Source organism: Globicephala melas, chromosome 3 (assembly GCF_963455315.2).
Source record: "Globicephala melas chromosome 3, mGloMel1.2, whole genome shotgun sequence".
Taxonomy (NCBI): Eukaryota; Metazoa; Chordata; class Mammalia; order Artiodactyla; family Delphinidae; genus Globicephala; species Globicephala melas.
In genome coordinates, this window is record NC_083316.1 from 75,707,398 (window position 1) to 75,732,069 (window position 24,672).

The following is a 24,672-nucleotide window of genomic DNA, read 5'->3' on the forward strand; positions in this document are numbered from 1 at the left end:
GTCAATTTAATTCTTAGACTACTCAAAAGAACCTAGAAGGGTAGAGGAAAACTTCCTCCTCCCAACAAGAGTAATTCAACAAACTTTATCTATTTGAAGGCAATGCCTATATTTTTTAGCCTTATTTAAAGTAGTAATCAGATAAGGAAAATCATGTTATATTCTAGAGGGGAGGGTCTAATTAATTTTTTTTCAGGAAAGTTAATGATAATTAAAACCTAAAATTTTCTTAAGAGCAGGAAACACTAAAATTAGACAAGATAAAAGTTTGTGTAAATGAAACATGAAACCAACTTGTTTTAAAATTAGCAATATTTACCTTATGGCATTTTGTTCTATCTTTTCATCAATGTCATTGAAGATCTGCTTAAACTCCAAGTCTCCAGGAAATGAATTTAACAAACAATGTAGGTCAAAAGAATTATGGGAATATTCATCTCTCCAATCCATCCTGAGGAATAAGAATAAAAAATGTCAGTTTCCCCAAAATGAAAGGAAAAAAATCCACCTCAAGTTGTGATATTAACTCCAAAATAATAATGCCCATTTAGAGGCAAAATACAGCAGTAGAAGAAGTAGGGTATTATTAATCTAGGTAGATTGTTTTATTATTTAAATTTCATGAGGTGTGACCTAATTTTCACACTTCTCTGTGGTTTAGAAGCTGAAAAAAAGTCAGAGTACCTAAGCATCCTGCTGCTTCTCACTGTAACCAAGAGCTGCAAAGGAAATCCCGAAGCCTCAGGGACCTGTGTGAACAAGGGTGGTTGCTTCAAGAATTCAGCAACTTCCCTCCACTCTTGTCAACATATTGACCTAGTCATTGGAAACTCAGAATTTTTTAGTCTCATCCCCTAGTCCTGTTTTATATGTGAAGAAGGTAAAATTTCCCTTGCGTTCTTCTACCACCCTTGTCAACCTAAGTACTGACATTGGACTAAAACTTAAATACAATACTCCTTCTAGAGATAAGCATTTTCCCACTACCAAAACTTCAATCATTCATTCCATGTGTATTCACTGAATGCTTGATATATAACAGGCACTGCTTAAGAAGCTGGGGATACAGCTGCAACAAGTCAAAGTCCCTGCCCTCATGGTGTTTTTGATCTAGTGGGGGAGGTAGATTTTAAAAACACATAACCAGATATATTTTATAAAAGATTACATGATGAGAAGTGCTATGAGAACAAATACAGCAGGGCAATGAGATAGACTAAAAATGATAGTGTTGGGGCAGAGTGTAAAATTTTTTTATTTAGAGGTACGTTATTTTTTGACATAAAATATTAATCTGATGACTGATGGTATAAATGAATGAGAAATTTAAACATTAAATTATAACACATATACATAGACTAAATATTAACAAGAAAAAGGCTTGGAAAAATGTGGTTTTAGTTTGGATACACCCAAAATATTTGAAATATTATCTAAAAAGTTTTGCAGAAGCTACAACACTAATAGACACACTCATCCTTAATTATTTAATTATTAATAAATGTAGGTAATTTATTATCATATAATAAAACAGCTAAAGAGTTCTCATAGTTTCTATCTGGCACTTCAAAGAAGTTGTTTTGGAATACAGCTTTTATTCTTCCTAAGAGATATTACTTTAAGAGGAAAACATTCCACTAAAACATTTTAATATAGAAGTCCATGGTATCACCAGACTTGTCATTTGAAACTCAATTAGTTCCAATATACTATTTTTAAATATCAAAATCCTCATACAGGGGCTTCCCTGGTGGCACAGTGGTTGAGAATCTGCCTGCCAATGCAGGGGACACGGGTTTGAGCCCTGATCTGGGAAGATCCCACATGCCGTGGAGCAACTAGGCCCGTGAGCCACAACTACTGAGCCTGCGTGTCTGGAGCTTGTGCTCCACAACAAGAGAGGCCGTGACAGTGAGAGGCCCGCGCACCACGATGAAGCGTGGCCCCTGCTTGCCGCAACTAGAGAAAGCCCTCGCACAGAAACGAAGACCCAACACAGCCAAAAATAAATAAATAAATAAATAAATAAATAAATAAATAATCCTCATACATTTGGAGTCTCCTTTTAAAAATATTTTGCAATAAAAGGTTTAATTTTTCATTTGAAAACAAATATTTACCTATAATATACCATAATTAACATTAACTTGAAATCAGGCAAAAAAATAAAATTGCCGAAACTATAAGCTAAGTGGTAGAAAATGCTATGTCCATCAGAAGTTATACTTCTTTAGGACACCAAAACCTCAGTATTTCCATATACCAATGAGTTTGATATCTTCCTATCTTTCTAGTAGCTCACCTACTTACAGCTATTATCAGAACAGTCATTTCTGAACCCAATGGCCAATATTACTAATAATGAATTCAGTTTATGTATTTGCATATTTTTGAATCTTTTTGGGTAGTTCAACTTTTCAGGTGATGAGCTATTCAAAAACTGTTGCAAGAAAATAAAATTTCAGTTTTATAATGGAAAGATTTGAATGGCTGAGGGTTCCCGTAGAGAACTCAAACTTAGTAAATATTTTGTTTATAGCCAGCTTCTCTGTAATAAAACAAATTATATTATCAATATTCTGTTCAGAGTTGCCCCAATTTGTCGATATTGTAACGCCTCATTACTTCAGACTCCACATATTCAAACTAAAGAAAATATGTGTAGAAGTCAGCTTAAATATAATAGCAAACTAGTAATATGATTTGTTGTATATCTACTATGTATAAGGTAATTTATATACATCACCTTCCTTAATCTTCATAATAACTCTACAAAACAGTTATTATCCTCATGTATAGGGGAGGGAACTTGGGCCCAAAGAAATGAACTAACATGTCCATGTTACATAGCTACCCAGTGTTAGGGGGTAGGGTATGAACCCAGACCTGTTTGGTTTTAAAACTTGAGGTTGCTGGACTCTTGATAAATGAATCAGTTACTGCATATAAAACATTGTAGAATGTAGAAATGATATTAAACAAAATGTTAAAATGGTTATCTTTGGACAGACTGGATAGACTATGGTTGATTTTTATTTTCTTCTTCATATTTAGCACTTTCCAATGTTTTGCAATAAGTACTTATTTTATATATAATTAGGATAAGTAGTTAACAAAGAAATTAGCTTTGCTCTCAGGACGTGTGTATGATTTCTCATTCTATTGGGTTGGCCAAAAAGTTCGTTCGGGTTTTTGGTAAGCTGCTATGGAAAACCCAAACGAACTTTTTGGCTAACCCAATACACTTTCTATATGTCTTCATTTGAAACATCTTCTAACCTTAAAACTTCTCTCTTGCCAATTTGTATTTACAATTTCTCTCAAAGTCTGATTCAAACCTTACATAATTCCTAAATATCTCTCCACTGACCATTTCGCCAAACTTTTTGTATTGTTTTGTGGTATTTGTGCTTACAAATGCTGTTAAAAGGAAATCTGTTGTTTTGTATCATTTCAATATTGAATGTGTGTGTTATGTCCTTCATTGAAATCAGCTCTGGGGTAAAACAATAATGGACAGAAACAGGTCAAACATTCAGATAGGGTTGGTGACCATGATTTTGAAGGATTCCCAATCTACATGGTTGCATGATTTTCTCTATTTAACCTCAGTAGAGAAGTTAATTAGTACATACAAAGACTGTCATTATAAAGAAATGCCATTTGATAACGATGATGGGGTACCAGAATGATGATGGTTCAGAGTTTTCATATGACTGGCATAGATCTGTGATGCTTCCATACGTATGATAAGATTTCAAGGTGGTGAAAGACAAGAGAAACAAGAGTCACCTTTACAGTGGTAGTAAAGTTTAAGATGCTGTGTGATAGGATAATAGAAAACTTGATGGGCAAACTATAATAAGATGAGAAAATTAACCTGAGTGAATAGGGATGCACAGGACCAACATGAGAAATAAAGGAGGGAGAGTACAGACTGTAGTAAGTGACGCTAAAGTTTGGATTTAGAAGTTTTCCCATTAGGATGGCAGTGATCCCTGCAGGACTGTGGTGAGAAAGAAGCACGCACTGAATGAGTATGAGCACAGACACCAAACTTCCCATTTCCTTACATGTATTTTGTGGGCCCACAGTGTGTCTGACATTGTGCTGGGCATCATGAAGGAGCAGAGAGACTGAATGATTGAACAGTCTCTCCTCTCAAGGAACAGTAATAAGCACAGGACCATAAGAAAGGGAGCGAGTAGAAAGATCACTGCTATATTCTAAGTGAAACATAACTATGACCTCAACAACAGAAAAGTAAATTATTGAGGGACCAATGTAATCTGGGAAATACTTCAGTGGTATTTCAAAAAGATAGAATTACCTTTAAAAAATCTAAGGGGAAAAGGAAGAGGCTATGAAGCTATGGATCAAGATATAGCTTTACATTCTGTTTATGTCCCTATAAATCGTCATCAGGGACACAATAATAATTTGACATAATGAATGAAGTCTCTTATCCTAATCCACGATCAATCAAAGATGGGAACTATAACTTTTTAAAGTACAATAACTTTGTTTTTGAAATTTCCATTCCCCAACTCTGTTTTTAAATGTTCATTCTCCTGTAATGTTTCTGATCACTTTTTGTATAAGATTAAAAAAAGTGTTTAATATTTCAAACAAGTATTAGCAGCCAATCTAATATTAACTATTGCCTTTTAAAGACAAGTTATGTTTGAAGAATTATATCTAAGCCAAACATCTGTAGATCAAATTTCAGCCACAGGCAAATTATAACAGTTGAGTTATAAATTCCTAAGAACAATGACTATAATAAAATATGAAAATATTATAAGCACTGCCAGAAAACATTACAGTAAAGCAATAAAACTCATCATACCTTACGTGATCAAAAGAAAGCAGACAAAAGTAATTTTCGACTCTCACTTGTCCCTTAACATATTTTAAAATGATACCTTTCTATCCTAAGGTCTCTTCTTCTTTATCTAAACACATACAATGGTTAGAGTTCTTATCTTACCTTTTTTCAGTTTCTTCAATAATAATAGTCCCAAGTGCTATTCTTCTTAAGACCAACATGATTAAAAAGGATTGAAAGATAGAAAAACCAACCCTTGGGAGGAAATCCACACAGAAATTTAGTTAGTAAAGGAAACATTTGGATCAAGTGATTTCTCCAGTGAGGAGGGTCTAATGCCTTTCATATCTATGGCTGGACTGTGGAATTAATGTGTCCACCAGCTCTAGCTCACCTGAAGTCCTACCATCCAATATCACTGTTTAACCTAAAATAAACAGTTAATTAGCACAGTAAGTGGGGTATTCTGATTAATTAAAGATAATTATACATTCCACATATAACTGAACAAGTTTCAAAATGTTGCTCTATAATAAAATACATTTAACTCTAAACATCATTGAACCAAGAATCAAAAGATCTGAGTCCTGATCCTGGTCTGCCAATGCCTCTGTGACTTTGGGTGAGTCACTCAATCTGTCAAGAGGGATGGAGCTTATGTTCCTCATTTATAAAATGAGGTGAATGGATTTATTAGGCTCTGAGGTTTCTTCTAGCTATAAATTTGTTGTTATTCTATAAAAATGGTAGGAGAAGGACATATTTCTGAACCCCCCAAATTAACTTTTCCATGGACTATTTGTCAATACCATCATTGTTCCTGTATCCTGGACTCTCAGAGCTATTTTTAATTCTTCCTTTTCCCTTCTCCAGGACTGCCACATGGAAAGCTAAAGTAGAATCTGTAGCTTAGCAAGAAATATTATGTGAAAAGAGGAAACGTGAGGCAGGAAGACATTCTCTTATGGTAATAGGTAGATGCCCTGTACTGATGCTCCATTCTCCAACCTGCACCTCCCTAAAATATTCTAAAAAGCAATCAGCCCATGTTTCTGGGTTCCTTTGAATTGAAAGAGTCTTTACTCAACAAAAGATGTCTGAGATGAACTGAGTTTGGGCACTATGCCTCCACAAGGAAGGTGACATTACAGCCATCATGTATCCTTGAGCTATTATTCTTGGTATCTTTTATATTATTTGTATTATTCTTTGTATTTCTTGTTTGGTTTGAGTTGCTGATTTGATAAAAAAAAAAAGCAAACTGAAATTTGGACCAGGTCGTCGTTCTTAAATCTGAACCAGCCTTTTCTTCTGGCCTGGTTCATTTTAACTTTTCCATCCATATTTAGTCACAAAGTAGTCTTCTTATATCATTCACAAAGTCCTGCCAACTTTATATAATTCAAAATTTAACTTTTACTAAATCTTGACAATTTTATGTAGTTATAAAGTTGTACAAGAGAATTATTATTTTACCTCTCATATATGTTGGCTTGTTTACTGCCATATATATTTAACAGCTTTCCCTAGAACCATTATAAATTTCATTCATTATGAAGCCTATATAATTTCCAAAAAAAGATTTTTTTAAGGCTAGATCTTCCCCTGTGATATCTCAGAGTTGCCAAAAATTTATTTTCATCAATTACTGAGAGTTGAAATTTTAATGTTCTAGCCTCCCCTAAGACTGAGAAACAACTCAAATGGATCTCCATTTATTGACAGTCATTTCAAATACCTAATACATTAAAGTCTTATATTAGGAAATAATGAACTTGTTTTATTCAATTTATACTGCTATGCTTTCTACTAATTATTGTGGAAGTTCTGATTATTATAATTATATGAGCTATAATATTGATATACACCCAGTAAGTACTCATATTAACATACTACAGCTATTAAAATCCTCTTTGATAAAATATAGAACACTTCACTGTAACTCCTCTATTAGTAATTTAGATATGTGTATGTATGAAGTAGAAACTGACAGGATCAGTTGGAATACACTATTGCAGCTTGACAAGCAAACAGAATTAATTGTCATATGCTTTACTCACCAAATTGACATTGCTTTCTTTATTTTTCAGTGTACCTTTCTTTCCAGAAAATATTTTCATTTTAATAACTCTTTATAATCTTCAATATGCAATCTTCGTCATCTCTTGCTTTAATACAACAGTGAAACCAAGATAATTAAAAATGAATTTAATTTCAGCATTCTTTTATAACTTGGTGCTTGTATATTTCACATGATTTAAAAGTCATAAAACACAGATGTAAAGAACAAATGTATGGACACCAAGGGGGGAAAGCTGGGGGGTGGGGGATGGTGGTGGGATGAATTGGGAGATTGGGATTGACATATATACACTAATATGTATAAAATAGATAACTAATAAGAACCTGCTGTATAAAAAAATAAATAAAATTCAAAAAAATCAGTTTAAGACTAAAAAAATAAATTTAAAAAAGTCATAAAATTATTATATATTTTGAGATTAGAACTAAATAATGTTGCAAATCATGGGGCTGTGATTTACTAATGAATTTTCAGGTACAGTAAAACCTTAGTAATTTGGAAAACTGCATCTGCATTAGAAAGTTTAAGTTATGGAGCACTTTTTAAAAGGCAGTTGTATTATGTAGCAAGTGGGAATAATAAATAGCTTATGAGATGTCAATTATATTTTTAAGGAACTCTTTTAATAATTAGGCAAGAATGCTTTGAACTTAGTATGTACTTTGTATCGAAATGGGTGCTTCTAAAGGAGTTACAGTTCTTAAAGTATGTTCCAAGAGTTGAAGAATTTCTCCTAAAATGTTAATATTATTGATTAGCTAGTCAAGTTAATGTGATACTATTCTCCTAAATTTTAGTAATATTATTTATTAACATCAATTTGATGAATAAATCTATCCATTGAAATACCCTTTTATGACTTTCAGGGCTTTGCTCCATCAGTTATCATCAACTAGTCCTACAACATCAATATCCCTTTCAGTTGACTATAAACATGTTCAAGTTTCTTGCTTTTTAGAAACCAACAAAACCCTCCCTAGGATCCTCTTCTTTTCATAGCCTGGCATCTCAAAATAGTAGTCCATATTTCTTAATCTCATGTTCTCATCTTTCACTTCTCAACCCAGAACAATCTGGTTTCAGCCTCCATCCTTTTACTGAAACTGACAAAATACTTTTCACTTCCCATCATACTCAATCTCTGCACTATTTGGTACTGACAGCTACTCATTCCTTGAAGTTGTCTTCTCTCTTGTCAATTTTCCTAAGTATTATACTTTCCTGGTTCTCTTCTAGTTTCTCACATCATTTATTCAGAGGCTCCTGGTAGGAGGCCCCACTTTGGGTAGCTGGCCAGCTCACATTTCTTTTTTTATCTGATATACAGTATCAGATGTACAATGGTGGTGCATTTTCTATGCTAAAGGACCCAGCTTTCCTGGTCATAACTAATTGATTCAGAGTTAGAAATCTGAGCCAAGCTGAACCATCAGATGCATACTAAATAAATTTTGAAATCTGGAATGAAGGCAGGGACAGGGAATCACTGGTAGTAAACCAATCACGATACTTCCAGCCTCCCAAGAAAAGATGCATGGATTTTTTTGGCTGAGACCCCTGTAATTGCCCAGTTCCTGTCCTCCTCTGACTGACTGATTGCTCATACAGCTTCCTTTTGGTTCTGTGAGATACATATAATAAATCCTTTCCCTGCTCAACCACCCAACAGCCACTTTGTTTGTTTAAATTGACCAGAGTAGTTTTTATTAAACTAATAAACGTCTTGATTGGCTCCTCTCTCATCTCTGCCATTGAACACTGATATTCACCACAGAGTTCTTTCTAAACCTGCTTCTCATTTTAAATACTTTCCTTGAGCATTTTTCATTCAAAGCAACTGCTTCCTTTTACATAATTTTACTGTAGTAGATTTGTTTTACTTAAAAATTTTTGTTTTATTTTTATTCATTGGATTTTCTCCTCAGACCTCAAAAATCTTTTCCTATTAGTTTCATTTTTCAGGCTTCCCAAATCTCCTTATTTCCCTTGCCTGAGTTGGGAAGCAGACTATGGAAATTTCTCTTTTGCTTCTCTTCCTATCCATCTCATGCTGGAGTTACTGGTTCTCTTCCTATTCTGCACGCTTTTCACAACCTCTTTCATCTATTATCTTGATGCTGAAAATTCAAGATCTATGTGTCTAATTCTCTAAAACCCCACACATACATCCAAGCACTTACTAGACAATTCCACTTTGCTGATCCAAAGGTCCCTTCAACTCAATATGTTCAACATTTAATTCAAAATCTTTTTCTTGGACTTCCCTGGTGGCGCAGTGGTTAAGAATCCGCCTGCCAATGCAGGGCACACAGGTTCGAGCCCGCGGAGCAACTAAGCCCGTGCGCCACAGCTATTGAAGCCCCCGCGCCTAGAGCCCGTGCTCCGCAACAAGAGAAGCCACCGCAATCAGAAGCCGGTGCACCGCAACGAAGAGTAGACCCTGCTCGCCGCAACTAGAGAAAGCCCGCTTACAGCAACGAAGACCCAACGCCGCCAAAAATAAAAATAAATAAATAAATAACCTTAAGAAAAAAAAAAAATCTTTTTCTTAAAATAACTTTTCTTCCTATGTCATAGGGTCACCACCTACCTAATCTCCCTCTTCCATGCCTAGTATTTTAAATCAGGAGTCAGCAAACTATGGTGCAGTCTGTGCTTTCTATGGCCTACAAGCTAAGGATAGTTTTTACATTTCTAACATGTTGTAAAAATTGAAAAACAAACAAAAAAGAATATACTACAGTGGCCATATGCTGCCCACAAATCCTAAAATATTTACTATCTGGCCTTTAATAGAAAAAGTTTGCTGACCCCTGTTTTAAATGGTCATCAAATTCTTTGACCCTTTCTCTTCCTAATATCTTAAATGGTCACCACTGCTCTCAAATTTGACTTATCCTTCTTTCTGCACCAGCGCCCCAAATCTGGAACACTATCTGTCTCCAAGATACATAAATACATATGTGTGGTATAATAAATACATACTTGGTTTTTGCCACTCCTACCCCCTTCCTTACTTCGTCCGATGTGTCTCTTCCATTTGGCTGTTCCTGAGTTGTATCCTTTTTAATAAAACTGTAATCAGAAGTATGGCACTTTCCTGAGTCCTGTGAGTCATTCAAATGAATTACTGAACCTGTGGGAGCTGCTGAATTTGTAGTCAGCCAGGCAGAAGCGGGTATCCCTGGAGACCTCACTTGCTCACGTCTGAAGTGGGGGCAGTCTTGCAGGACTAAGCCTTTCACTTGCAATGACTGTGCTAACTCCAGGTAGTTAGTGTTAGAACCGTTGAACCGAATTGTAGGAAACCTGGGTGATATCCACCTTGCACACTGGCATTAGACTTCTCATGTTACAAACCAATTCAGATCATTTCACTACCCTGCCTAAATACCACTGAAGGTTTTCCACAATGCATAGAATAACTCCAGGTTCTTCACCTAGTTTTATATATATGTATTCGTCATATTTATTTATATTTTTCTACTATAACTGTCCTTGGTTGGCATCTTGAAATAGCCTTTTGCTATAACTCCTTCTACTAAGAATGCTTTCAGTAGAAGGTCATGTTTATGGAAGGCATTTACTTCATTAAAGTAGATAATACAATTTATAGAAAACATATAACTATAATATACTATAATAACTGTGAAAAGGTAAGAAAATATATTTATGGTGAAAAATTAGATTTTACATTTATTTATGCTATCAAATAACATTTAAATGTGATACCTTAAAACTCTTTCTAGTTTCCATCTACCAAAAAAGGAAATCAGATAAAAGCGATATTTAAGGACCCTTCTAGTTTAAAAATTCTATTATTTTAATCATGTGATCTATTTCTTTAATATTTAATTTCCTGTTATCCTGCCTTTGCAGTATACTTTTTAATTCTATAGTTCAATAGAGGGATAATTTGTTGTTGGTTATAAATAAATTCATATGAAATGACCTGAAAACCTATTTAAAAAGTAATCAGTGAAAGTAAATATTGGATTTCTTCATGTTAAATCTGAAAATCCATCACTATTCTTGCTTTTTACTTTATTTGCTGCTTAACATATCTCAACAGTGAATCTATCATATCAACATAGTCATCATGATCCAAGCTGCAAATAATAGAGAGTGTCAGTGTCAATTTTGCTTTCTCACACTTGCTTCCCTTCACTTCATCTGATTTTAATAATCCCTGTCAAACCACAAACAGTCCAAATTACCGTCATGACACAGAAGCTTTCAAGGAGCAGACAGAATCTCAACTTTCATTTAGCAACTACAAAAGAAAGCTGTCCAGCTGGACAAATATTATTTCCACACTTGACAATCTCTACAGTTGAGCGTGCATTTTAATTTTAACTAAACCTGCCACGAGTCTGATATGAGCTTCTTGTTTTGTGTAGATTTACTCATAGGATTATCAGACCAATGACTGTAATTGTGATGAAAGAACCCAGTATTTTTCTACTAAAAGACGAATCATATACCAAAGCTGAGGGACCAAAATTAACATATAAGAGGCAACGTGGAGGCATGGACTATAGAAAGAAAACTACTTAAATTAGGTGCTTTAATTACTGAATAAAGTCTAAAGATACAGAAAACATTCTTTGAAAGAACTAATAAGTAAAAATAAAATGTATAAACATTAAAATTTTATGCATAGATACCATTGAGAAACAATCCTAAGAATGAAAAATAAAGAGATTTTTTTAATTGTTTTGGATTGACTCAACTTCAAAGTCAAATTTCTAGAATAGTTCTATGTGTGAAATTATAATAAAACTGACATTCTTGACAAGATATTAGAAAGTCCACTCTATACTAATCAACATGCCCTTGTACACACAATGTGAAACTTTGAAAAAAGTCAAAGTAAAAATGAATAATGATAATAAGTTTGTAGAGAAGTAGTAGAATAAATGTTACCTGCAAAACTATACATAAACTATTATATCTTTGAAGCTTAATTTATTAAACTTAAATCTAAAAGTTTCAAATGGTATGATATTTCTGGGAACATTTCCTAAGCTAGGCCTGAATTCTTCCTATAGTTATAGAACCTCAAAATTGCCAAATGTCAGTCTTCTGTCCAAACTGCTTGCTACACTCCACACTGGTCACAGGCACTTCCTTCCCCAAAGGAAGTGCTATTAGGGCACTGTTTCTCCCTAAATCTGTCCTGGACACCACAGCTCAGTTTCCTTTACCAGTCCCTTTTTCTGTCTCTTTCCTCTGGTCCTCTGAGTGAACAATTTCATCAGTATCCATGTCTTCTGCTACAACCTGTGTTTGGAGCTCCTGTTCTAACTGTCCAACTCCACACTGGATAACTCCCGTGGATATCCCACAGGCACCTAAACTCAACATGCCCCAAACAATTTTATTATCTTCCCTCTAAAAGGTCTTCATTTTCTTTAGGTCCCTCTGATAGTTAACAGCACCACTATCAACCTAGGCACTCATGTCAGAAATGTGGGAGCCATCCACCATGTTCTAATGTTCTCTCACCAGTCCCATAGCCAGATGGTTAGTTTGCCTTCATATTTGTCATATACAACCCTGTTCTCATATTGCTTCTGTGTAAATCCAAAATCCAAACTGCTGGATTAGTACAGCAGTTTGCTAAAGTGTTTCCCTATTTTTAGCATTATCTCCTAATTCATTCTCTATCCTACCACCAGAATGATCTTTGTAAAGGTGAGAGAGGAATCAGTGTTTATAGCAAGATTTTAACTCTAAATGACTGATAGAAAAGACATACTCTTAAGCGAAAGAGAAAAATCACAGGAAAGAGTTACATTTTTAATTTGTAGGGGGAAAGGGAGTGTTCATTTTGGAAATAATGAATTTGAAGTATAAGGATTACAATAAAGCAATCATTTGGAAAAGGGGAAATGGGATTTGGGAAGGAGGGGATGAAGCACATATACATCAAAGGATTATAGAATTTATTCATTCAAACTAGGACCTTTTTTCTTGGAGTAAAAAGGGTACTGAAAATAATTTAAATTATGTAATTTTTTGAGATGGATACTTACAAATCAAGTAAGTAGCTTTATAATATTTGTGGACCTATGTAATACTTATATTCAAAATAACATTCTTTCAAAAAATTCCTATATCTATGCCCATTGAAGTAAAAAAATCTTTATATTGTTTTAACATTAAAAATATAAAAACAGATGATTCTTGGTACATTTCATATACTTTAATCAATTTCTTAGTTGTGTCTGCCTCTCAGTTATTTTTCTGAAGAATGTATTTTTAAAAATATGATTGTATTATTTTTATAATTTTCCAAGATACAATTTATGGTTAGTAAATTTTAAGTTGTTGACACCTTCAAGTGACTCTTCTGTATACTCTTTCTCAGGTGCAAATCTACCTGGTAAATTTATTAAGTTCAGAGCAAATTCACTAGTGGAAAATATCACCAATTTTGATTTTTAATAATGAAATACATAAATACTCTAGCCAAAATATTTTTACAGTTTCTATTTTTTTGCCTGTATGCAAAGTGCCTTTTTGGACTAATAACATAAGACAAATTTATCAAATAAATATATATGCTTATTTTCAATGTTTTGCTAAATTTATTTATTTATTTATTTTAAAAACATCTTTATTGGAGTATAATTGCTTTACAATGGTGTGTTAGTTTCTGCTGTGTAACAAAGTGAATCAGCTATATGCACACATATATTCCCATATCCCCTTCCTCTTGCGTCTCCCTCCCACCTTCCTTAACCCACCCCCTAGGTGGTCACAAAGCACCGAGCTGATCTCCCCGTGCTATGAGGCTGCTTCCCACTAGCTATTTATTTTACATTTGGTAGTGTATACGTCAATGTTACTCTTTCACTTCATCCCAGCTTACCCTTCCTCCTCCCCGTGTCCTCAAGTCCATTCTCTACGTCTCTGTCTTTATTTCTGTTATGCCCCTAGGTTCTTCAGAAATATTTTTTTTAGATTCCATATATATGTGTTAGCATACGGTATTTGTTTTTCTCTTTCTGACTTACTTCACTCTGTATGACAGACTCTAAGTCCATCCACCTCACTACAAATAACTCAATTTTGTTTCTTTTTATGGCTGAGTAATATTCCATTTTATATATGTGCCACATCTTCTTTATCCATTCATCTGTTGATAGACATTTAGGTTGGTTCCATGTCCTCGCTATTGTAAATAGAGCTGCGATGAATACTGTGGTACATGACTCTTTTTGAATTATGGTTTTCTCAGGGTATATGCCCAGTAGGATTGCTGGGTCATATGGTAGTTCTATTTTTATGTTTTGCTAAATTTAGGTACTGCAAACTTGTAGGCTTTTCCAGGTTAACTTCATTCTGAACCATAATATAAATTTATTCAATTAAAAATATGAACTCCATCAAAATATTTTCCCCATAAGCGTAGGTATTTCGAAACACAATTATGGAATTTCACAATTAAATTTTATACATCATTCGAGTTCTTATAAATTAATTTGTTCAGTTTCCCATTTGATTTCATGGAGAAACATTTCAAGGTCCTCCTATTTGCAAGTTTTGTGTTCAATAATTGCAATTCCCTAAAAGCTTCACATAAACTGAATTTTTTGCCTTCTACTTGTTAAATGCTTTGACTAAAAATTTCCAGTAGATTTTGCAGAAACTGCACCAAAATTTAGAGAACACTTTTATGAAAGTATTTAATACCATGGTAGGATATTTTCATTGATTTACAAACTTACTCTTCAAAGTCTCAAAAATTTCTAAAATCCTACATCTGTGTCTTTATTCCTGTCCTGCCCTTAGGTTCATCAGAACCATTTTTTTTTAGATTCCATATATATGTGTTAGAGAGAAAGTGTATACTGCCATGCTTAAGTTAGTTTTATTTTATCAGATCAATCTAACCATAAACATTTCCGGGCTGGGGACTTCCCTAGTGGTCCAGTGGCTAAGACTCCACACTCCCAATGCAGGGGGCCCAGGTTTGATCCCTAGTCAGAGAACTAGATCCCACAGGTCACAACTAAAGATCCTGCTTGCCACAAGGAAGATCAAAGATCCCACGTGCCACAACTAAGATGGGGCACAGCCAAGTAAATAAAATAAATAAATAAATATTTTTAAAAAATTTCCAGGCTGGTTATTTCATGTATGTATAAACATATTTGTACTCTTTTAGAACTATATCTTCTATTTAGATTGGTAGATTTTATAGATTTCTTAGAGGCAATTATGAATTGCACAAATATGTGCATCACAACATATTCTAAGTATAGGTCTCTCTATAGGTTCTAAATTTATTCAAAAAAATTTATGATGTTATGTTCTACCTCAACTTTTTTTTTTTTTTTGTCTGCACAGGATCTTAGTTCCCCGACCAGGGATGGAAGCAGTGGAAGCACAGAGTCTTAACCACTGGACCATCAGGGAAGTCCCAACATATCTTTAATATCACCAAGACCAAACAATTTTATCATGTATGTTGCAGTCTGTAATTCAATTTACAATAAATAGTATTCACAATAATGTCAAGTGTTTCACCTTTTACAGAACGAACTTCTAAATGCTTTACTTTGATGCCATGTATTAGACAAGAAACTTGAACCATTACTGGAATTGATTTTTTTTACTAGAAATATCCAATGATACTGAGGTAAAAGTGGCATCATTTAAGTGTTAGTAAAGTTCTTTTAATAGAGCCAATACATTAACAGCTATTGTTTCACCTTTCATACATGCACAAGAAAACCTGAAGCTGAAGATGAGAGAAATTAATTTAGTACGGTCACTTGATCTAAATGAAAAGTCATGTTTCATAAAGTGGTACACAAATGTACCTTCTGCAGCTAAGTATTAAAATGTTGTATTTTCGGGCATGGTCTTAAGACTATGCAATAGATGTTGATGCTTCTATGTCTTCTTTTTTTTCTTTAGTATTTTTATTTATTTATTTATTTGTTTGTTTGTTTGTTTGGCTGCACCAGGTCTTAGTTTTGGCACGCGGGATCTTCCTTGCAGCATGCGGGGTCTTTAGCCGCAGCATGTGGGATCTAGTTCCCTGACCAGGGATTGAACCCGGGCCCCCTGCATTGGGAACACAGAATCTTAACCGCTGGACCACCAGGGAAGTCCCTCTATGTCTTCTTGTTTTCATGTCTTCTGTGATATCATTATAGCCCCCATAGTGTGAGTTACACATTAATTCTTTTCGGCAAGTGTAATGAAATTTAGTACTAACTATTAAATGTACACTGTTATTTTCTTTTGTTTTTTCTAAATCACTGTCACCAAAATGGTTATTACAAAATAAAAATGTGTTACCCAACAGTAAAATAAATAGCTGTAGATTTATATCATATGATATGTAATAAAATCCTTGCAGTAATAGAGAGCTCAGATTGTATTCACTCTGGCAAAACTGAATAAAGGATGGGAAATGTGCAATCCACAGGCCAAAGTAACCACAGGGCTCAGTACAACTGGCTGTGCATCAAGTGGCCAGCAGAGCCAGCAGCATAGAATAGTTCTGCCACCACCATCCCCTAAGATCTGAAGAAGCTAGCTGTATCTAACTGCTCGTGCCAGAGTGCATTTACTTTATCAGCAAGCACCCTTCCTGCTCTCCTTGAAAAAGATGTGTTAGCTTATATTACTTCTGGAAAGGAACTGGAAAAGATAAATGGGATTTGGCCAATTTAACCATATGTTAAAGTGAGAATTCTGTTCACTATACTGGTGTCTCACATATGAGAACATGCCAGGATGTAGACAAACAAGGTGTAGGTCTACCTAAACCTCTCCTAGTTTATTTATATGTAACTATTAAATAATACTTCATTCAAAAATGAAAAATCTGAGGCAAACACTAAACCAATGAAATACTGAGATAAAAGGCCTAAAATGGGACTATCCTGGGCAAACTGGATATATAATGTGACGTCAGTACATGGGGTATTTTAAACATCAATATAACGTATATAAAATGAAAGCACATGTATAAAAAATGACAATCTAGCTCTGTATGGCATGAGATAGAAAGATTTCCAGAATGCTATAGTATTTTATTTTAAAAAGTAAGTTGTAGATTTATATATGCATCATGATACAGTATAATACTTCTGAAAAAAAGCCAATCATCCCCCAAATCAGGAAGGGTACTCAACAAACTATCAATAGTGCTAAGCTGTGGGTGGTAGAACTAAAAAGGAACAGGGAAAAGGAAAGATTTGCTCTTTATAATCTATTTTTGTTTGAACTTATTATAATGAGCATTACTTTTGACACAGGAGAGACAAAAACAAAAATAAAATATTACAAGGCATTAGCTAATTTAGTATCAACTGAGTGGTACAAGTAACAAATGATCTAGAAGTCCTGCAGAAGGACATTCTCTTTGGGCAGAGGAAAATAGAGAAGTCAAGCCGCCAAGAAAAAGGAAGATAAAGGTGGGAGCCCAGTGATCTTGCAAAGTCCACAGCCTCACAGGCCCCACAGTTGATGACACAGTCTCTCACGGTGTATAGATTGACGTGCTCTCCAATTCTGAGAATGATCCAACAACTAATGAAGGGAGGACATGAGGAGCCTCAGCCAGACAGTAAGTGGAGAAGTAAATAATGAGTTGGTCTCCTGTTCATTTCCCTCTTCTTCTACAGTGTGGGCTCTTACTAACTTCTTATTGCCAATGTGTAATGAGGTCCTCAGCTTGAGGTTTCTTTGTATGTAGTGGGACCCTACTCCTAAACCTCAGCCAGAGCTGCCTGCTCCACAATGATGAACCACAACCAACAAGGGGTCCTGGTAATTAAAATGGTGAGAACATCCCTGGAACATATATAGGACTGCTTTGGGGAACTAGAACAGAAAATTCACAAATGAAAATAGTGAAAGGTAAAATAGGAATGCTATGGCCAGATGGGTATCCTAAGGCCTTTTCTCCTCCAGAAGGAAAATATTTGTACTTTTATCCTATACAAAACAGGGAGTCATAAAAAGTTTTTCACTAAGGCAGTACATGACTACCACTTTATAAATATTTATCAAACAGGGTGTTAAGATGATTTTGGTGTGGGGTGAGAGAACAGTTGTAGGATGATCAGTTAGGAGGATAGTGAATTAATCCAGATGAAGGTGATGATGAATAGGAAGAGGACGGGAACACGAGAAAAGGAAAGATAGATTTGAAATGACTTTCCAATGTACGACTAGATAGTTTGGGGTCGCTGAGTGAGGCAGGCAATTATAGCTGAGAGAACACCAGCCAGGTGTTACATATCCTAGGCATCAAAAGCTTGGACTTGAGACCCAAGTCATCAGAGAAACCAAACAAGACGATGTGAAAATTATAGTCATGATAAGAGGCAGAAAACTTGTGTATATGTCATTAGAAAGTAGCAAAGGGTAAAATCCAGGGTGTGCCTCTTCCTTGGCAATAACAGTGAGTAATGATGACAGGAATAGCTAAGAAAAAGAGGTGGGCATTGTACAGAGCAGGGCATCTTGCTGTCAAAGGCTCTTACAGTCTTGAAGAAGGCAGCTATAGATACCATGCAGTGCATGCTCATAGTAGCCTTCAAGAAGCTAGCTGAGGAGCGGTGACTACTATGGGTGCCCATAAGGTTTCCTGCTGGGTAGGGCCACAGGATAGGCCAGGGTAGTAAGATGAGGCTATAGGGAAATTTATGTAGTAAGGGCTAAATTATTACAAAGGAATTCTGAAATTTTAATCTGGATGACAGAAAAGTAGTTTATGGATAGATTTTTAAAACTTAGGAGGAAAATGTTAGCAAGAAGGCACAGCAAATTCAGTTTTAGACATGACATTTTTTTTTTTTTTTTGCGGTACGCAGCCCTCTCACTGCTGTGGCCTCTCCCGTTGAGGAGCACAGGCTCCGGACGCGCAGGCTCAGCGGCCATGGCTCACGGGCCCAGTCGCTCAGCGGCATGTGGGATCCTCCCGGACCGGGGCACGAACCCATGTCCCCTGCATCGGCAGGCGGACTCTCAACCACTGTGCCACCAGGGAAGCCCCTAGACATGACAATTTTTAATGGATTATACAAATGGTAATGTCCAGAATAGAGATGGGTTAGATATATGAGGGAAATGCATAAGAAAACATAGTGTTCGTAATGTCACACGGAAGTTCAGGAGACCAAGACTCAGTATGTTTCAAACTTTTTGAACTATGACCTACAAGGTTATAAAAGTGCATTGCAGGGGGCTTCCCTGGCGGGGCAGTGGTTGAGAGTCCGCCTGCCGATGCAGGGGACATGGGTTCATGACCTGGTCCGGGAGGATCCCACATGCCGCGGAGCAGCTGGACCCGTGAGCCACGGCCGCTGAGCCTGCGCGTCCGGAGCCTGTGCTCCGCAACGGGAGAGGCCACAACAGTGAGAGGCCCGCATAACGCAAAAAAAAAAAAAAAAAGCATTGCAATCCAATGTGTAGGTGTACACACATATCTTAAAGAAAAGCTCCATGAAACATTGCTTATCGTTAGTACTTCCTTTGATATTTTCTATTCTATTCCTCCTTCTCCTTCTCCTCCTTCTCCTTCTTCTTTTTAAATGTTGCCCAAAGCCTCTAAATTGATTTCAGCACCTTCCTTTTGGCTTAGAGATTTTTAGATTAAAGAGACCTTTGTGATTATTTTGTAGAACCACCTGAAAAGATATGACTGATAAATCCGGAAGATATATTCTTTGAGAAAGAGTAAAAAAGAGAAAAGCAGAAAATTAAAGATCACTTGGGAACCACTAACGGGGGTAAGGGAAAGGCCAAAGAAGATAGAGAGAGTAGGTCATAGGATAGAAAGAAACTAGTACCAAAGAGGACAATGTTGCAAAAAGGAATTGGTGGTCAACAAAAGCTTTTTTCAGTTCACGTCTTTGCCTCTACTGCAGTATTTCTCAAAGTGTAGTTGAAGACACTAATTTAAGCAGAATTACCTTGGCCACTTGTTAAAAATTCGAATACCTGGGTGGGCCTCATCCCAGGCCTAGTGAACTGAACTTTTTGGGTGTGTGTCCTGGAATTGACAATTAAAAGTTTCCCAGGATATTTTTTCCACCAAGGATCTTTATCTCAGTGCCTTTCACAAATCAGCTTTCAAAATGGTATTTTATATAGGAACATGCAATCTCACTTCAGACATTAGATGTATTCTTAAATAGTTGCTAAGTAAGTACTTGCACACTAAACCATTATTCCCCCTGAAGACTTCCGTGATTAACTTCAGAATTATGCCCACCCAGAAGGAAACAAACAAGATTCCAAAGCATGCAGCCTTCAAATAAACATTCTTCATCCTGATTTTTCTGTACTACTTATGCCAGTCGCTGGCCAAATGGGCTTACAATCCTCATTATCTTTATTCAGTTTAAAAGCATATACTATATTTTAAAATTCACTGTACTGTTACATATTTCATTTTGAGTTTGAATTGAGTGCATTGGACTTAACTAGTTAAGTATCCCAATCAAGTGGCATTTAGCAGAACTCACAGGCGGGAAGTGCCACAAGGAGAAAGTTTTCAGAAAAATACAAAAACTAAAGTTTATGATTTGGACTCTAACATCAAAGATACCCCTTTATGTGGTAAGCCCTGCTAACAAAAATATTTGTCAAGTTATTACCAATTGATAACCAAAAAGTATGAGATGTGACTCTAAGATAAGAATCATAATTAACAACAACAACTACTACTACAGTAGATAACATTTTTTCACTTATCTCACATCAGGCTCTGTTTTAAAACCTTTCCATGGATTAACTCATTTCATCTTCACAACGATCGTGTGAAGTAAGTACCGTTTTAGACCTTATTTCCCAGATGATGCAGTTGAGATGCAAAGAGCTGTGTAACCCTCCTAGGATCCCACAGCTAGAAATGGGAGCTGAGATTCAAACATAGGCATCTGGTCCAGAGTCTGTACTCAAAGGCAGTGTGCTGCAATGTGATTGCAAGAAAGCCTCAGATGTTGAAGTAGTTAGCTGCCCAGTAGAGAGAAAGACTTGCTGTTTATGGTCTGGGATTTTTTCTTTTTCTGTTCTTTATACAAGTGATTTCAAGATAACTTGGGTCTATAGTGGATCCCTGTTCACATTATACATGATAATATGATACTGGGGTGGAGCCTAAGAGTCTGCATTTCTAACAAGTTCCCAGGTAATGGTGATACTGCTGGCTTGGGGCCACATTTTGAGTAGCGGGGGCTTAGAGTATGAGATCTGGAGTAACAGTGCTAGTGTTGGAGTCCTAGCTCCATTACTTACTGGTTTTATAACCTTCTTGTGTGCCTCTACCATATCTGTAAAATAGTGAGATTAAAGTGTTGTTATGAGGATTACATGAGATAATCCATGGATACTACTTAGAACATAGAACATATTCTATGATACTACTTAGAACATATTCGCTGGAACATAGAAAGCACGCAATAAATATTATCTCTTTATCTTATAGAAATCTATTTAAAGCATATATTGTATCCCATTAGAAAGCCATTTAGAGAATTGACTGACATAGCAGAAACACTAAATAAAATTCTATCATTTTTTTCCAGCCAGTCACTAGAACATCACTGTACACTGAAGGACATTTAATATATAAGTTAGACCCACTATCCAACTTTATTAATTACATAAATCTGAAACTACTCTAAATGAATTTGTATAAAGCTGGCTTTGGTCTATACTATTTAAAGAGATTATTTTGTTTCTATGCCAGAAAACTTTTTTATATTGCAGGTGTATACTGAGTTCCAACTCATTTATTTGAATAGCTTTCTCTGAATTTAGAAACAGGCATTTTTGTTTCAAAAATTCAGTTTTACCAAATAGAAATCAGAACTAGTATTAGATGAACAATAATAATGATCTAAAACATTTGTTCAAAAAAGGGCATTAGCATAGTTTAGATGAATTTGGATGAGTTGGTCAAAACCTTCACAGACAACTGTATACATTTTCAAACCACTGTACAATGCAGCATAATTACCTCTTGCTATTGAGGACTGGGGCTTAGAAAGAATATTACTTGTCAGAATTGTGATGATTTAACAGTGATGTGATATGGGAGAGTTCAGTGGGAAAGAAAAGTCAAGTCAGAACCAGAAATGAAAACTGTTAGAAATTTCTCAAATTCAACACTGCTTGAAAATTAAAGAGATAGAAGGCAGTGAATGGAGTACAACTAGGAAAGAAAGATTAATGTCCCCCCCAGTCATTGATAAAAACCAAGAATGATAAAACCTGCAGGCTCAATCAAGGAGGAGATGAGAACTATGAAGTGTTTTAGGTTGGCCAGTATCTTTATGAGTCAGCAAGAAAAGATCAGTAAATAATTTGCCTCTCTTTTCACCGTTTATTTCTCAAACACAGGTGATGAAAAAGACAGTTGTGGGACAGATTCTGATATGTTTATTTTTCTAAATTAAAACTATATTCAACATATGACCTGCGCTGTGAGAGCATGAAAGATGAGAATCAAGGAAAAGGGTGGAATTTGGGTAGGGAGATTATTATTTCCCTCCTCTCTCCCTTTCTCTCTTTCCTTGCAGAATGGGGTAAGGAAGGCTCCAGGCTCCTCCTTTAATGTCCAGTGTGGTACTAGAATTTTTTTTAATATTCAGCACAACATATCAGATTTTACTCTACATTTTGCTTTGTATAACAAGTGTTACTTTAAAAAATAAGATTTTACTCCCAAAAAGATCTGATTAAAAGTGCTTCTATAAAGGACTGGCATATGGAAAAATTTAAGGCAGGGTTACCTATACTTAATTATACTGAATAAGGATTCTTCTATTGAAATAATTACCCGGTTTAACTTGTACTTTTAGTGAAAAAAAAATTGTTGGAATTGTGATTCTTAACATCTAGAGATGATAACCAACAAGATTGGATGGTTTGGATTAGAGGAACAAGGAAACAATTATACCAACATCATGTTTTGTTATTTGGGTTTACAATGGTCTGAATCAAATTCCTGAAAAACAGAAATTTACCAAAATGCATGAGCTAACTTTTTCCACTTATAAGGCAGGTATTAGCTGTCTCTCAATACCAGAGAAGCAAGGAATTCCACTTCAGTGTGACCTATTTATGCCTCTTAGATTCATCATATGCATTTTTTAATGACCTCAAACCAAAGGAAATGTGGAAACCTATTTGAAAAGCTGACATTAAGGTTGTGACACCAATCAAAACAACAAGAGAATCTAAAGTTAAACTGACACACAATCCCCAAATCAGTCTGTTACACTCCTAATTTAAAAAACAGTTACTATGTGAAATAGTGAAGGCATGTCAGCCTCTGCTTTGAAACTCCTGAATTTTGTCATTTGGTGTTTGTGTCACAACCTTAATATTATTTAAATATACTTTTTAATATCTATTATTTAAAAAATACCTTTGAATTGAAGATACTCTAGCTTTGAAGAAGCCAACCTCAAAGCACTGCATGCCACTTTTATTAGAAGTGGTGCATAAAACATTTCCTGTTGACAAATCTAATTCATTAAAAGGTGAGATGGATGCATTTTAAAATAACTGGCTGGCATCATTATCTGCAGCACCTTTTATAAATTATTCCTCTTTTCCCTTTTGACTGAACTTGTCACAGTTCCCTTTCAGCGTCTGAGTGTTATGCCTCATAGTCAATGCTTTCAACATGTTTAGACAAGTCATAAGTTAAACAAGCAGTGGTATTTTATTTTCTAGAAATGAGAAAGGGTAGCTGAAATACAGATTATTTCAGTCAATTCATTGATTTTTAACTAAAGACAAGTAAAGTCAGTTAGTGGTGGTTTCATCTTACACAAAGGATTTAAAAATAAAGCTATACTGTTTGAGTAGAAGGGAGAATTTGAAAGAAAGGAACATAAAGAGAGATGCTGGCAGCCCTGCTGCACTATTGTGCAGAAGACTTAGTTTAAAATTGAATTGTGCTTCCCCTGACATCGGAGATCAGGCACATCATAAGGCTGACAGCTGGCTGGCACACTACCTTCCTAAAGGAAAATGCTAACTGCATTTCTCTTAGAGGCCAAAGGAATAGAATTATAGAAGCTTTCAAGCAAACTGGGGAGGCAGAGTACAAATCATTTAAAATATGACAAAAAACATTTCTTACCTAATTTTGTTTCAGAAGACTATAAGAATGAGCTTGTCTTCTAATCCTAAGTAGGTGGTAAATTATTTCCTTATGAGTTGTCAGTAGAAGAGCTGCCCTTTCTCTAGTATCTTCAGCAGTTTTTTTTCCACAAAATATACAAAGCACACCTATAAAATAATTAGATACAGCTTTATCACTGCCACATGGAGGGGGCATAGTCACAACATTAGTCATCTACATTGGCAGTGACAGTACTATCATTGTTATAATATACAGACTTGATCCAAGAGATGCTAGAAACACATAAAGACATCCTGAAGTTGGGATACCTAAGAAAACCTTATCAGCAAGATAATTCATAGATTACAGGCAAATGGATGACGGATGCACCTAGGAAAACGATATTCAAAACATCCCTTTTATTTTCATTGATTTTTCAAATGTTCCTAAAGAAACGTAGATCACAGAGAGTAAGGGATGGTTGCACCATATGAAATAAGCAATATCTTTCAATACAATTATGTTTTTCTTGTTTAATTACCAGTTGCCCCAGAACTGTTTACTAAAACCATCTTTGGGGTTTCCCTGGTGGTCTAGTGGTTAAGACTCCATGCTTTCAATGCAGGGGGCTCGAGTTCAATCCCT

General features: G+C 35.5%; 1 protein-coding gene across 1 annotated transcript in view; it reads right to left on the bottom strand.

The window, feature by feature from the left end:
• KIAA0825 (KIAA0825 ortholog) overlaps positions 1-24,672 on the bottom strand; it is a 401,091-nt gene that overhangs the window by 346,339 nt on the left and 30,080 nt on the right. Inside the window, exons 2-5 of the mRNA XM_060296013.1 lie at positions 24,046-24,194; positions 6,889-6,996; positions 4,991-5,083; positions 320-451 (exon numbers count right to left, since the gene is read on the bottom strand). Coding sequence (XP_060151996.1) covers positions 320-451; positions 4,991-5,083; positions 6,889-6,899 — 236 coding nt within the window. The 5' untranslated portion in view covers positions 6,900-6,996; positions 24,046-24,194. The remainder of the gene's footprint in view (positions 1-319; positions 452-4,990; positions 5,084-6,888; positions 6,997-24,045; positions 24,195-24,672) is intronic.